Source organism: Rattus rattus, chromosome 8 (assembly GCF_011064425.1).
Source record: "Rattus rattus isolate New Zealand chromosome 8, Rrattus_CSIRO_v1, whole genome shotgun sequence".
Classification (NCBI taxonomy): Eukaryota; Metazoa; Chordata; class Mammalia; order Rodentia; family Muridae; genus Rattus; species Rattus rattus.
In genome coordinates this window covers 96,296,084-96,312,700 of record NC_046161.1, presented here as the reverse complement: position 1 = coordinate 96,312,700, position 16,617 = coordinate 96,296,084, and the positions used below count along the sequence as shown (strand labels likewise).

General features: G+C 41.5%; 1 protein-coding gene across 1 annotated transcript in view; it reads right to left on the bottom strand.

Annotated features, from left to right (window-relative positions):
- The window catches only part of Cpne4 (copine 4), a 452,533-nt gene that overhangs the window by 23,146 nt on the left and 412,770 nt on the right, over positions 1 to 16,617 (bottom strand). Inside the window, exons 10-11 of the mRNA XM_032910406.1 lie at positions 16,282 to 16,341; positions 3,776 to 3,909 (exon numbers count right to left, since the gene is read on the bottom strand). Of these exons, the coding sequence (XP_032766297.1) occupies positions 3,776 to 3,909; positions 16,282 to 16,341 (194 nt within the window). The remainder of the gene's footprint in view (positions 1 to 3,775; positions 3,910 to 16,281; positions 16,342 to 16,617) is intronic.

Below are 16,617 nucleotides of genomic sequence, written 5' to 3'. Positions count from 1 at the left end.
AGAAAACTTTGTCATCTTACTATCACCGTCTTAATGATGTACTTACCAGTGTATTTTAAACTTGCCTTGATTTATGACTTTCTTTGTTCTGTAAAACCATAAAATTTCAGGAAACTGCCTTCACATCGGAACCAGTCATTTGGGATAACCAAAATCTCTGTTCCCAGGCCATAGTCCTTCAAAATGGCCTCAGAATAAACTTTCATTCCCTTTAAGATGGGGGCTGTGGTTTTTACCTTGACAGAACTTGTTGGAACCCCTGCTGCAGCAGGCAAGTGTAAGTGTGTATGCTCAGGGGTATGTGGGATCATGTGCATGCCTGCATGTATGTCTTTGCTCATGTGTGTTTGCATGGGAGGCAGATAGCCTATAATGTCTTTGCAGATGGTGAAGGATAATGTGTAGCAACAACACTGGATTTGAAAACTGGTATCTTGTGGTTGGGGGATCCTCCCTTCAAGGCCATCTGGAGAAGAGAGTTCTGTACCCCTCAAGCTGTTCTACTCAATGGGTCACCTACCAATTACCCAATAGCTGTGACTGAACAAGGCAGAGAGAAAACCCTTGGCTGTCAGAGGCAGAGAGGAACTGCTAAGGCTCATGGGAACTGCAAACCTCTGTGTGCTGCTGGAGGGGGATGGTGGCTTCTGTCAGTTTTTATGCAAGTGTTTCTTTTTAAGCACCAACCTCCCTGACTTTGATGCAAGAATAAATTAATTCCAGAACCTTGACTTGAAATTTCCTGACTCTGCCTGTCTCCTGTCTGTCCACCCACACAAAACAGAAACTGCTGAACCTTGTCAGCTTTCATGGGAGCAGCTTGCATTCCAAGCTCTCCTAGGGAGTCTCTTAAAAGAGCATAGAGTTTTTTTTTTCTCAAACCTCCCTTTCTTCTTTAGAATTTGCCCATTTTAATGTTGAGCTGCTGTTTAGAACACAAATCAAATGTTGTTCTGTTGGGCTGCCCAAAGTTAATTTTCTTGTTCATCTGGGAATGACGACTTCAGAATTACACTATTAAAATTTTAAAAGGAATAATTTCTGATGACCTCATAGAACTCCCAAGGTGACATATCTTATATTTACATTGAATCTGTGTTTTTGAAAGAATACAACATACCTGTCAACTTTTCTCTGGCTTGCATTCAAAAGGGATGAAAGCTTTAAGAGATATCCAAGGGACATTAGGGATGTCTAGGGAAGGGACACTCTCTGCAGGGATTAGCCAATAAATACTTCTTAATAATGGATCCTAGCTCAGATTAGCAAATGAAGATGATACCTCATCTCAGTTTCTAGAAAACTGGCCTCTCTGCTCTATGGAATTCAATATTGGGTACCATCTTCTCCGCAGGTTCATGGCTCTTATATTCCATGTACATTCAGTTCTCTTATCTACTTATTTAACGTTGATTTTACATGGGAGCCTTACTATGTTGCTTAAGTTGGCCCACTGCACTGGGTAAGGTATCTTCTATTATATTCATGTCAAGGTCCAAGCAATAGAGATCCTGTAAACATTGACTCCAAACATTCCTTCGGATCTCCAAACATGTACATACAAGATTACACCAGATCATTAACATGCTCCTGCACGAGTGCAGGAAGAGAGCGGATTCCCACTCCTGTGCCTTGAAGTCTCATCTCCAGTGTAGATGTAGCATAGCAAACTCTTTCTAGAAATTGTCCCTGAATTAGAGCCTAAAGAAGTCAGAGCCGAAACTCATTATCATCACAGTCAATACCTCAAGGTCAAATATTCTAGGTGTCACTTTGTATTAGTCAGGGTTCTCGAGAGGAACAGAACTTATTGAAAGAATATCTATCTATCATCTATCTATCTCTCTATCATTTTCTATCATCTCTATCTTTATCTATTTATTTCTGTCTACCTCTATATCTATTTCTCTCTGTATAGGGGTTTATTAGGGTAACTTAAAGCCTGTGTCCAGCTAGTCCAACAATCACTCTCTACCAGCACAAGGACCAAGAATCCACTGGTTTTCAGTTCTTGAGGCTGAATGACTCAGCTAGTTGTCAGTATCCACTGGAATTATGAAGAAGTAGGCTCTAATGCTAATGAAGGAATGGAATTGCTAGTGAGAGCAAGCAGGCAAAGAGAAAAAGCTTCTTTCTCCCATGCCCTTTATATAGGCTCCCACCAGAAGATGTGGGCCAAAATAAGGGTATATTTTTCCACCTCAAAAGATCCAGATTGAAAGTCGGTCTTCCTACTTCAAATGACTTAAATTAAGAAGAGATCCCCCTTACAGGTGTCCCTAGCAGCTTGGGTTTTAGTTGATTCCAGACGTAGTCAGGTGACAACCAAGGATGGCCATCACAGATTTAAATGACTTAAAATGATTATTGAAATATGTTTTAGGTATGCAGCAAGAGCCATTGGAGAGTTTTGTGAGTGCCCATTGCTCATTGATTGCACAGGGTCTGGTGATCTAATTTCTAAGTGGTTCTACGCCACACTGGGGTATTTTGTTGACCTGACTGAATATGGAGATCTCAGCAGGTGGGATACTGATTGGACCTTTCTTATAACCCAGGCTGGAAGTTTCCCGAGGGTGTACCCTTTACTGTGCTGTGACAGGGACAGGTTTTTAGAGTGGTTCTTTCCAATAATGAACTCAGGAAGAACAGAGATCATGATATGCGCTCAAGTTTCTCCGCAACTGGAGCACAGAGATGCTTTGTTTATTTTCTTGGATTAAAAGGTCAGCTGCTTACAGCTCATTACTAACTTAACTTGTTTCACAACCGCACCGGGGAGTCCTCTGAGAGGTCTACAATTATGTTTACATTGCTTCTACCTCAAAAAGCCTTAGGCAAACATCTGTGTTCCTTCCCTTTATCTGGTGACACTAGAGTGACAGCACAAATCCAGCTTACTGTAGTTTATGTTGGTCACTTCTCTGGAGAAATATTGAGTGGCCAAACCTAATCTGTCTTGGGATCAGCCTCCATCTTAAAAGAAAATACAATGCTATGGTGCAAAGGCCAATATTTATCATTAAGAAGAAATAATAGTGATTGGGTCTCAAGATCATCTCTGCATGCATGTGAGTATGCACACACAAACACACAGACACACCACCCACTTTCCTGACCACATAGGTGTGTACCTGGGCAGACATATCGGTCTGTTAATGTTACCAGTAGCTTCTAAGATCAGTAAAACACTATGGTTTTGTACTCAGTGTGTAGAGCCTGAAAGATTGTGGTTCAAATATCATCTTGGTATGAGGCAGTACACAAATGACTTATATTTCCTATAGTTTTATTCTTTGAAAAGTGATGGCTATTATGTAAGATGCATAGAGGATCTACAGGATGTATACAGGAACATCCCATAAAACCATGCATCTAAAACTCTGATGTGTACACCAGACATCCGAGAATCTCTTCAAGGTGTAAAATCCAATTTGGCAGGTCAGGATGCTGCTGCTTCACGAACAAACTGAGGAGCAAGGGCACCTTCACACTCAGTCCACACAATGGAACTTAGAATTTGCTGTCTATCGATGTCACCAACCTAATAAGAGCAGAAAGCTGAGGGAGAGACTTGTTGGCCCACTGGAGCAAGTGTGGCACCAACTCAGTTTCTCTAGGTGCAGAGGATGAACTGTTTGGCACAAGGCTCTACCCTGTTCTTTCAAGAGCTTCTCCATGAGGAGGTGCTGGAACTGACTGCCACTCTTTGGTCATGAGTCAGCCAAGGGCCATGGGACCAGAAAGAACACAGCTGATGTCTGAAGTCTCTTACCTGTCATAGTCTTGGCAAATCTCTCCCACAGCCACCAAGGCCTTTAGGTACTCATTGGGCTGGTATGGGTGGATATAGTGCAGGGAACAGCTGTTCCTGGGGTCTCCATTAGAGGCAGTGAAGTCTATAGCTACCTGCAGAGGGAAAACATAAGAAGAAATGCACCCTTAGGAACCGCGACCAACCTGGATCCTATCATGGCCTCAGATAGAGAAAAATAAGAGTACATGGCATATTTGGCTGATAAGAAAAGTGAGAGAAGTTAGTTAGTTCCCTGAAAACTTAGTTACTAATTTGACCGAAGTCAATTTTACTGTCTTTCATAGCCTGTTTCTTCCTATCCGAATGGGACTTGAAATGGAAGTTCAGAAAGTTCAGTCACTATTGATCCATGTCACCATGTCACAAGCTTCAAGGTTAAGGACAGGGCATCTGTCTCCAATTTCACAATCCACCAAGAAAAGGCCTCGTGTGCTCCATGGGTAGAACAGTTCCAGCTATGAAGGATAGGCAAGAGCCCTAATGGGCAAATTCGGTGTGGAGAATCCTACTCCCAACAAAGCTGCTGTCTAATTCCTATGCAGTCAGCTGCAGAGTTATGTATTGGGGTGGTTTTAACAAAACTTTCTCCAGGAGCAACACAGTAAAGCCTTCTTCCCAGTTGTATGGGGACTCCTGTCTAACACAGAGCACACCTGGATAACTTGTCATTGCAACTGGGGACGAGAAAAGAGCAGCCTTTTTCTGGCTACCAAATAGTCTTTCTCCTTCAGCTTTCTGAGATTATTCTAGCTCCCAACTCATTTTTAAAGATTTATATTTTAAGTTACCATAAAAGGCAATGAGTTTCTTCACTGACTTTCCAGACATAAACATTGTCATATTTTTATCTTAATTATTCTTCTTCCAGATTGTCCTTCCCTGTGCTTTGTGGCCCTTCCTGGCTGATTCCCATCCTTTCTACAGACAACCCCCTCTGCTTGCTTATCATGTTTATTCCATTGCCCTCTGTTTCCCCATCCCTTAACATTTCTTCTTCCTATCATGGTCCATTTTCTAGTTTCATAACATGCATGCGTGCGCGCGCACACACACACACACACACACACACACACACACACACACACACACACAAACACACACACACACAATTTTAAATCTACCCTTCATATGTAAGAGAAAACACAATTTTTGTCTTTCTGAGTTTGGTTATTTCACGTCATATAATGATTTGCACCTTACGTCTAGCTGGGGTTATGATTCAACTTTTCATTTTGGCTGAATAAAACTCCATTATGTATCCCACTTCTTTAATCCATTGATATGTTGGAGACATCTGACTCTATCACCCAGTTATTGTAAATGGTACAACTATAAACACAGGGATGCAAAACATCTTTGGGATGTACATCTGGTGAAGTACTTAGGATCTTTAAGCTAAGATCGTCTCATCTAAAAATAGAAAATTTTATCTTCTTCCCTTTCTCAATTTATCTTATCTTATTGCTTTAGCTAAGGTTTTCGAACACTGTTATAAAAAAGAGTGGGCACCAGTCTTGTTCTACAACGTTGTCAGTTTTTCTTCATTTACTATAATGTTGGCTATAGGCTTGTTTTATAATAGCCTTCCTTATGTTGATTTATATTCTTTCTATTCCTAGTTTCTTGGGTATTTTTATCATGACGGAATGCTGAGTTTGTCAGGGCTTTTGGTACTACTTGAGTTAATTTGATTTCAATCCCTCAAATCTATTTATTCATTTGCTGATCATACATATAAAGCCAACATTGCCTTTCTGGGATAAAACCAACTTGGTTATGTGCTCTTGAGTTCAATTTATAAGCATTTTATTGAGAATTTTAACAGAAACAGTCATCAGGGCAGTTATCTGTAGTTGATTTGTTGTGAGCACTTCCTGTTCGGTATCAGAGTGGTGCTGGGTTTTAGAATGAGTTTGGTTTTAGAATTGGAAGACCTTTGTCTTTCTGTTTCACAGAACCATTTGAGAAGCATTAGTATTGGCTTCTCTTTCAAAATTTGCTTCTTTTCATGAAGCTACTCCCCTTCTTCTTTACCTCTTTAAAGGACTTAGCCAAAAAATATTTTAGGAAGGATTCAATTCTATTTTCAGAATACCTCTTCATTTTTGACAAGGGATATCTACTGATAAAATTAAAGTATAAACTACAAAGACATGGTAAGGAAGATCACGGAAAGGAAACTTACCACTGCAAAGCATCCTGACTCTGAATAATCATGAACAGAGAGGAACAGCTTATGTTAAAACTTCTCTCCATGCAGACTGTTCTATTGGCATTATTACCTTGCATGAAAATGTAAGGTAGAAATTGTTGTTCGTTTTTATTGATAACCATGATGACCAAAGGTATTGAAGGACACATGGTGGGGCTGGATTTAACTTTACATCTACATGCTTTCAAAGATAAAGCTTCATTATTACACTGTAAGCATATAAGTCTCTGTTTGAAACCCACCAGTAGATGGATGGATAAAGAAAATACGGTACATATATACATGTATACAATAGAGTCTTTTCCAGACATAAAGAAGAATGAAATTACATTGCCTGCAGGAAAATGGATGGAACTGGAATCTGGTTCATCATGTAAACCAAAATAACTCAGACATAGAAAACAACATATTGCATGTTTTCTCTGGTCTGTTGATTCTAGATTTTTAGATGGCTAGATAGATTTACACACATTTATGATATAGAAATTGAAGATTGTCTGATTCTGTGAAGGAAGAAGACTACTGAGGGAGGAGAGAGAGGAAGTTTGTCCAGTGACTCTGTCAAAATATTCACATGTAGCATACATGTGAATAGAAAGGTCTTTATGGACCCTATCACTATGTACAATAAATGTATGACAATAATAAAAACCCTAAAATCTCCAATCTCTAATATAACAGTTCCCATTGAAAAATGGAGGAGCCTGGCCAGGAGGTAGAGAGACTATGCAGGTATGGAGACTTTAAAGAGGTAGGAGGCAGGATGTAGCTGTGACAATTCAGGGGATGTGGTCTTGAAGTAATTCATTCTCTGTGACTAGCCAGCTGTGGAGGGAGGGAAAGGATAAGCAAAATGTATGTGGCAGATGGATAAGTGTGGGAAGAGGTTTTATGAAGGATGGATGGAGGTGACCCCAAAGGGACCCTAATGCCTCTATCTTTGGAGATGGGTTCATCCTGAAAGTGAGATCCAATCTTCACAAAGAAAGAGAAGGCAATGCATAAAGAAAGCTCCCTCTAATTGAGCACTGGGATGCAAGGCCGTTATACTTGGAACCTCCATGAATTCTGAGCAAGAGATAGGAAACACCCTGGGATCCACTCATGAGGCTCTGGTCAGACAATTCTGGTTAAAATATGTGCCAACAATTCGAAAAAAACCATGTTTCTAAGGAGAACATCCAAGAGGTGCTCAGAGACTGTGTAAATGCTGTTAACTCCAGCACTTGGGAAGTCAAGATGATGGGTGAGGGTTGTTGTAAGGCAAGGTCAGCCTGGGCTACAGGGCAGGAAATGGCATTTATCATACCACGCTAGACCATGGTAGGCTAACTAAATTTGGTTCAGAGACCCACCATTCTCAGCCACTTTCTCTCGAACAGATACATTTTAGAGATGATAATACCTGTGGTGGTTTGAATACACTTGGCTCAGGGAGTGGCACAATAAGAGGTGTGACCTTGTTGAGTAGGTGTGGCCTTGTTGGAGGAAGTGTGTCACTGTGGGTGCTGGGAATTGAAACCATGTCCTCTGGTGCACTTGACTTCTCCATTAAATGTCATTTATAAGAGTCGTCCTAGTCATGGAGTCTCTTCCCAGCAATAGAGACACTAAGTCCACACCTTGCCTATACAAGTGGGTTTGGAAGGTAAATCAGAGCTGGGATGGCCAAGTATGATATCACTCTGTTTCTTTCTACTGAGAAAATCATTTTAAAACTTAGGGAACCTAGAGCTTGGTGTGATGATGTATTGGTATAATTTCTGGAATTGGAAGACTGAGGCAGAAGGATTGTGAGTTCTACAAGCTAGCGTGAGGTGTATGGTGAAACCTTGTCAAATCAAAACTAAAATCTACTCAACCAACCAACCAACCAACCAACCAACCAACCAACCAACCAACCACCAACCAACCATCCCTTTAGGAAATCCCAGAGAGTACTAAGATGTAAGATGTATAGGTATTACCTGGATCATACTGGTAAAGGTCTATACTTTTTTTTTTAAATGATGCTGGAGATTGAATCAAGGCCTCATGGCTGCTAAGCTACCCCCTTCTGTTCATGATACCCTTATTACAGTATTCCCCACAACTGAAGGCATCCTATCTCTGCCTCCTGATATGGATAGACATTGGCAATCCATTCCACGTCTTCATTACCCAACTGAAAACCCTAAAATGTCAAGAGCATTAAGTGACAGCAAACACATCCCTGGGATCTTGGTACTGCACTAAGAGAAAAATATAAAGGAGAGCAGGAGCTCAAGGAGCAGAAGCACCTGCCTGTTCTCCCTGGGATAGGATAGAAGCTCTAGTCATGCAGCTGCCAAGGCCTGGTGTCTCAGCCTGACTGTATCATCTAGATGGGTATCATGATATGCTGAAAAGTAGGCATATACCACATCTGAATGAGCAGATACAGATTTTTTGTTTAATTACAATACATTTAAAACTACTTTTAAACACTTAATGTAAACCCTAAAGGATTCTGTTAGGCCATTTCTACGAATCCTTCATCCTCAGGCTGGCTTGGGCAAGTATTGTCATCATCATCATCATCATCATCATCATCATCATCATCATCATCATCATCATCACCATCATCATCATTTTTAAATAAACTAGGGTGGAACAGAGATGGCAGTGAGAAGGGGATTGTGGCTAGATACATTCAGGGTGTGAACTCAATAGGATTTGGTGACATGCTTAATGTGGAATTGGATGTCCATTAGGAGAAGAAGCAGATTTCTTTGGGGCCAGAGGAGGGTAATCGTCCTGCCAGGCAACAGAGTGATATGAAGGCTAGGATTAGTGGGTTAAAATTGGCCTGCTTGGTTTTGGTGGCCTGCAGCCAGCCTTTGGGTTTCTTCATTTCCTATAGGATTAGATCCTGTATCTATCTATGTCCATCAGAGGGGCTGTCCCAGCTCAGGAGGTTCTGTGAAAGGCTTTAAGATAGTAGCTGGTGAGAGGGACATAAAGCAGTGACCTGGATTACCTACTATTTTCTGCAGTTGACATAAAGGTATTTCCTCATGTGCCTACACTGCAGTGGAAGGTCCTAAGCACATAGCAGCTATTTTTTCCTTCTTCCATCAAGCAACATTTTCTCAAATATCCCTCCAGAAGTCGGAGATGAAATACCCACCTTCAGGAGGTGGCCTTCCACCAGGAGTTCTGTGCTCTTTAAAGTTAGCCATGATGGGAAGAGAATTCAGTGAAAGGTTAGACTTATTTTAGAACGCAACAAGGATGTTTGGGGGCAGTGAACTATGGGATTAAGTTGAGAAACAAAAGAAAAAAATCGACTGAAAATGACAGTCCCTGGAGGTGGCTGCAGACACCCGGATTCCTAAGTGCCAGCAAGCTAGCAGGACCACTGAGTTTTCTTTTCCTGATGGGAAACCTTTATGAAAACCTGGTCTTCTGGTGAGTACTCCAGGTTTCTCAGCAGGCAGCAGAGAGCAGGCTCCTGGGAAGAAACCAGGCATAAAAAGCTGGCCAGCCTCTCCCTGGATGTCTCTGATGTGTGGAGCTGCGTCCTGGAAAGGGCTAGCTGTGAAGAATGAATGTGTCTTTGACAAAGTTTTTATACCAAACAATCCTAACTGGCCATTAGGGGGACTCTGATGGACACAAACCACTGGGAAGCAGAATCTAGAGAGTTGCTGGATCCATTACCTGAAACCCCCATGCATACTGTCACATCCTGAGGCAGATACACAATTTGGACTCAGGTAATAAGCCTGAGAAGAGATGCAGACTTTAGACATTTCTTAAGTGATAAGCTAAAGTCTTATTCTCAGTTCTGTGAGGTGGTCATGAAATAAAAAATAAATTCCTATTCCTCTGAAGCTGCTTGGTCCATTTCCTGGAAATGGTAAAACTTTTGCCTCCTCAGCCCATTGTACCCTGGCTATGTGCAGGCGATCAGCACACTGAGATCACTGTCCTATCTCAAAGCCCACTAGGTGTCTAAAATAGAGACTGAGAAACTTAATCCAGGATATGCAGTAGCTATAAGGCATGCTAAATGTGCTAGAGCAAGAAAAGATTTCCTGGGAGAATCTTGAATAGATAACCCAGATTTTAGATTTGATGGTCAGGGTGAGAGAATCCATATTCAGCTTCATATATATATATATATATATATATATATATATATATACACACACATATATATATACATATATATATATACATATATATACATATACATATATATACCATGCTACTAAACACCATAAAATCAAAGGGAAGTGGAAAATATCACCTTTAAATTTTTACAACTACAAATTGCAAGAGTAGCCATTCTAAATATATTAATAAAAGCTACTGCTCAGGACTCTGTAGCTTAGAAAGTAAATTTATCTTGTTAGTTGTTTTATATAATATTTCCCCCAGCCATTTTGTGCTGCTATATCAGAACTCTGTAGACTGGGTCGTTTACAGATAGTAGAGGTGGAACTGGTTCACAGTTGTAGAATCTGGAGTACCCAAGCCTGCCTCTGTTGCCCGCTGAGAACACTGGAACACTTGCTAAAAGACAGGCTCACTGCTGGAATCTCTCTAGGAGTATTCTGTTGCTACCTTTCATTGTGGAAGACAGAAGAAAATGTGTGTGAGAGAGAACACAGGTGTACTCTCTTTTATCATTCATATTATAATAACATTGTATTATAATTCACCAAGAGAGTAAAGCCCTCTCGACCTATAAACCTCCAGACAGACTCTATCTCTCACTTCCCAAAGCTGTGGCTTTGGGGATTCAACACATGCTTCATGAAGACACATCCAAACCATAATATATGTATATGCATATATATTCATATACATTATATAAACCACACATAGAGACATGCTATAGTGAAATCTATTACATAGTTCTACTCACAGAGTCATTCTGGTTTTCTTTATACTCAGTGCTATCATAGACATGGCTCTATGTGATTTCCTTGCCCTTGAAATTATGATTTAAAATGGCTTCATCATAGTCCATTTAGATGAACTACTGTAATGTACACAGTCGTTTTATTGTTGGATATTTAAGCTGTAGAAGTTCCTATCTGTGAAAAATCTATGCTACAATGAACATTTCTGTGCATCTATAAAAGTCATAACTTTCAAAGGAAGCCTTTAATTCTTCCACCATCTCCTTTCCAGACAACTTACAGCATCTGTCTCTTCCACATTGTCTATAATTATATTTTGTCTATGAAGTTCTAGTATCTGGTGTTATTTTTAGCTGCGGAGCCATGTGTCAAGCCATGTGCCTCTCTCTGTCAGCTGTTTCACCTCTATTCACCTCCTCCAAGACTGGAACACCACAGTTGATCTCAGTTCTTATGTCTCCAGATTCTCATGAGGTTTATATGAAGCTCATTCTGAGGGGGGCTCTGAATTTTCCATGGTTATGTGCAAAATCAAGTACACATTTTCTACTGGGATAATCTGGGGGCATGTATCAGGTTCTCTGATGTCCTGGTGACCGAAAAGAAATCATTGACCAAGGCTCCTTTTAATATCCTCTGTCTTGTATTGTGATGCTGGGGACTGAACCCAGGGCTTTGCACATCCTAGGCAAATACTCAGCTCTGAGCCATTCCACAGCTCCATTGATCATCTTTCATCTTGGTTCACTCTGCTTATTGCCTGATTCTAGCCAAATGTCACCCCTCTCGCCCTCAAACAGCCATCCTTCCTTTCTCTCTTGCCTTCTCTTTATTGTTATGTTCTTGAGTTCATACCTATGATTTTTTTCTTTGTCTCCTGCTTACACAGTAACCCAGGGTCTCCCCTTACCTGCTGACACTGTTCTTTTGAAGATGACATATGCCTGCTCATTACATCCCCTAGCCCATGTTTACTCATGCTCCTTCTTTTCTTTAGCACTCAGGATCGTTACCTTTCAGGTCTTGTAACTTTCTCCTCCTGACACCCTACTGGTCATCTCGCCATTTTGAGATTCTGGACTTCCTTTGCTCTCTCTTCTCTTGCCCATGGAGGTCTTCTACGACTCCTTGTCATTGGGTGTTTCTGTACTCTTCTCTTTCTGTATTATTCTCTTTCTCCATCTCTTCCAGATTGATATACATTCAGTTCCGCCTGTTTCTTGGGACTGAAGCTTGCCTCTGTAGGTGCCATCCACTGGGATACTCAAACATATTCTACCACCCCCTAAAGTGACTCCATCCTTTTGTTTATAGCCCTCTTGACTTACATTTCTCTATGAACAACACCATCAGCCTTTGACAGACAGGCAGCGAGTCCAAGTCATCCTAGACTTGATTGCTTCCAAAATCTCTTCTTCGCATCGCAGGCCCAGACTCATTGCTTTCCTTTCCACACAACCCCTTCTCTTGCTGCCACACTAGGTTCCCTTCTTGTCACCATGCACTAGATCTGTTGGGCCTGTTGCCTCTGCTTTCACCTTATGCTCCAGCTTCCATACCCCTTCACTAACATCCCTGGCTTTTGATAGATAGTACTTGGTAAACACCCCTAAACAGACCTGCTATTCATATTAACACAACTAAACTCCCAGCATTTATCATTTATCATTTGAATTTATGCACATAAATAATAGCCCATGGGTATGTTTTGCAAACCAAATTCACAGAACCAAAATCCATCTATAACTGAATTTCCTAGATAGGGTTAAATAAAAGTATTTCAAGCAGTGTGGTGTTGGGAGCAGTCTCCCCAGCTTTAACCCCCTTAGTTTGAACCAGAATCCCCATGGAAGACACAGAGGCCTCTCTCCATCCCTGAATGCCATGTGGAATATTCAGTCTCTCTATGAGAGACTCAGAAGAGGTGACTGGGGAGTTTAATAAAGTGACAGACCACAAATGTTTGGAAAAATTATATGAAATTCATCACAGAGGGGTAGATAGAACTGTTTCTAGAACTCAGCAGGAAGAGTATGTGAAGGACAGGGCATGTGGTAGGAATGATGACCTTCTATGGAGGAACAAGGTCACCGTGGTTCAAGCCTGGAAAGCAGAAATCTAGAAGAACAGGTCTTCTGCACTGGGTTTGCTGTTTGATCTCTGACTCCCATCAATGGACAGACCCAAGCAATAGCTCAAAGCAGGAGGATCTGGCTAGTGAGGATGCTTGGGGCTCAGGCAGGGATGGGGAAGGAAGAGTAGGCCTGTGGGATGAAGTGGAGAACATCTAGAACTTGGTGTCACCTCTGACCCCTGAACGTCACTCTTTAGGACCCAAGTTTCTCACACCTAAAGCCACTTCTCTTGCTCAGCAGCCATGCACCATATAATGAACTAGTGAGACTCTTTGCCTCTGGGTGATGCCCAAGTCTAATTACTTTCCTCCTCCTTGTCTCCTTCCTGCCATCTCCATGTCAGGGAGACCCCTCCCCTCTCCCCTGTCTCCTCTCTCTGCCACTCATTTTTATGCAGCAGTAAAGTTACTGGCTGGTACATAAGCACCAGTAGGCAGAATTATATCACACACTATTTTTTAATTAACTGTACTACAGCTTAAAATTTGCATAACATTGTACTATTTAAGCAGCAAGAACTTCATAATGAGAAAGCTGGCTTCACTTTGTTAGCAAATGCCATTGGCGGCATGAGTGACTGGTGCCTTTTCTAGGACAGGGCATCCAGACCTTATTCTCCTTTGAGCATCTGACATGAGGTCTCCAGGAGGAAGGACCGTGTGATGGAACCCTCAGTGACCCTGCCCCTTTTCAGCATTATCTTACATTCTTCTTCCCATTTGTTGCTCCTGACTGAGATCCCCACTTTGGTCCCTCACAGGTTTATTATCAGTTGGCACTGGAGGAGAGGAAGGTGGGAAAGGAGTACCAAGGGAGCTAGGACTTTGGGTGCTGTTGGTGACAAATAGTGAGGTAGCCTCTACCCAGCTGGGGAGGGTTAAGAAGAGAAAACTGAGAAAAGCAGAGGAGGAAAGGCCATCAAAGTCAAGCAGCTACAGGCCTATCCAAGACCATATACCCTGTGAGCCAACCCGTGGAAGGTCACACAATCAGAAGAACTGAGTAGCACAAATTGACTTTTATGGGGAATTGCAGGGGAACACTCAAAGTTGAATGGGAAGAGAAATGGGTTGAATCTGGAGGGAACTGAAGAAAGGGGGAATATATAATCAAAACACACTGTATGAAATTCTCAAACAACTAACAAAATCAGTCAGGATGTGGTCTGGGAATGCTGTGGGATGGCTGATTTTCTTCAGCACAGCTCCAAGGGCAAAGCAAGCCTGTGTAGGTTAAATAAGGAGTTGGTCAAGAGCCTAGGATCTATAGAATCTAAAACAAACTGAAATCAATAGAGCTTTCCTGGGAAAACCTATAAATAGCTTCTTGACATCACTCCTTTGCCTGATATCTTGGGAAACTATTTCAGTAGTTCTCTTTGGAAAACTTCTTGCTTCACTGTTGCCCTGTAGATAGACCTGGATCAGCAATAAGTGTGCCATACAGGTAGTGTTGGATGGGTGTGCCCACAGGATGTGTTCTGGTTGCCTTCTTTATGTACCAGTGTGAATCCAGGAGGGCAGGTGTCTCCACTGCTATAGAATCGTAAATGTTAAAATAGTGATGGGCTCCTGTAAGTATTCAAAAGTAATTGAACATTGCTGAGTTTAGGTGGAACATAGGTTGACTTTTCTGACATTAGAACAGAAACAAGTTATCTTAGTGTTCTACAGCTATGAAGAGACACCATAAGGCAACTCTTACAAAGGAAAATATTTGGTTGGGGCTGGCTTACAAGCCATTAGTATCATGATGGGAAACATGGCAACAAGCAGCAGACATGATACTTGAGAATGAGCCAAGATTTCTACATCTGGATCAGCAGACATAAGGAAGAGAGAGCAACTCTGGGCCTGGCTTGAACTTCTGAAACCTCAAAGCCCATCATCCCTACTGACACACTTGCACTAACAAGCCACACGTACTTCAACCAGGACTCATGTCCTAATCTTTTCTAATAATGCCACTTCCTATGAGACTATGGGGATCATTTTCATTCAAATCACCACACAAGTCTTTTGCTAAGGAGACATTGGACCATTAAATGTCCATTTATCTTGATTTCCTTTTCTAGTTCTGAGATCAGCATTATCCCTGGTCCTGAGAACATATGGATTTTGTCAATTGTGTTGGACTCAAACGTATATAAAATTTAAACTCATTTCCCACGTTTTCCTCACATGGCTGATTTGGTAAAGAACTAAAGAGAGCTGAGCTTCCCAAGTACAATTCTGTAAGATAAGAGGTAAGCATTGTACAAATTCCATCTCTTTTGTATTGTAATCCGTAGTTCTTTCCTGTGTTTTCAGCATACCACCTACATTTTGTTATCTGGGTATGTTCTTTCTGAAAGATATATATGCCTATATCTCAGAACATTTTGAATACTGACTGAATGAACACAAGTTTCCCAGGGAGGATGGATGCAATTGTGTGTGTGTGTGTGTGTGTGTGTGTGTGTGTGTGTGTGTGTGTGTGTGTATGTGTGTGCACATGTGTATTCCATGGCAATCATGTAGAAGTTAGAGGCCCACTTGTCTGAATCAGTTTAATCTTTCCACAGTGTGACTCCTTGGGATCAAATTCAAGTCATCAGGCTTGGTGGCAAGTTCCTTTACTTTACCAAGTCATTTCAATCTCCTTCATTGGCACTTTTTAAAAAAGTCCAAATCCCACAAGGCTGAGGTGTTGAGAGTTGAGATGATCCTCTGCTCACCTGCTGAGACTAGATACCCACTCTCTCTCAACCCGATTTAATACAGTCCTCCAGTCTTTGAGATTCTATCCTCATTGCCTGAGAAAGCATCTAGATAGCTTTCCCTTTATATTGATCATTGGATATGACATTAATGCCTATGTCCTGGTTCCATGGCCACAACAAAGGCCATGTGGATTAGAGCAGTGTGGCTCACTTCCTTTTCATTCTTCTTGCCCAGCCATGGGGTTTGGAAATCTATAGCCTGCTTTGTACTTCATGCCCCATGTAGTTACTTTGAAAAGGGGGTTGGGGGGCTTTCTAAACCCCTGGAGGCTGAGGTGTCAAGGAACACAGAAGGAGTTGGAATATGGTCTCATTTAAGAAACAGGGCCCCACATCATACTTCAGCAATGGTACTTAAAAGGTTGTTCAAGATTCTTAAGATCTCTTGTGTCTGCATGTCCACAAACCCAACACCATTCCCACCCCTCGTTGCCCAAAAGAGGATAAACACAGAAACAGCTTACTGTAAACTGGATTTGACAGCCACCCATGATGTAGTCCAAGAAGGAATGCATCTTGTGGATCTGCATTGGAGAGGGACTGAATTAATAACGATGTTTTCTGCTTTACCTGCATACTGAAGGCCTACACTTAAGAGATAGGCTGCTAAGCCAAGGCAAAGGGCAGGAAGAGACCTGAGGTGAGTCTTCAATGTCAGTACAGATGGGACCAAGACATCTGTAGATTCTCATCTCGTCCTCCACTTTATTTAAGTCTATGTGTTGCTTTAATTGACATCTTCCCTTGGGACAAGACCCAAACCATATTTTCAAGAGTCATTACTGCTCTAGAATAAGGAA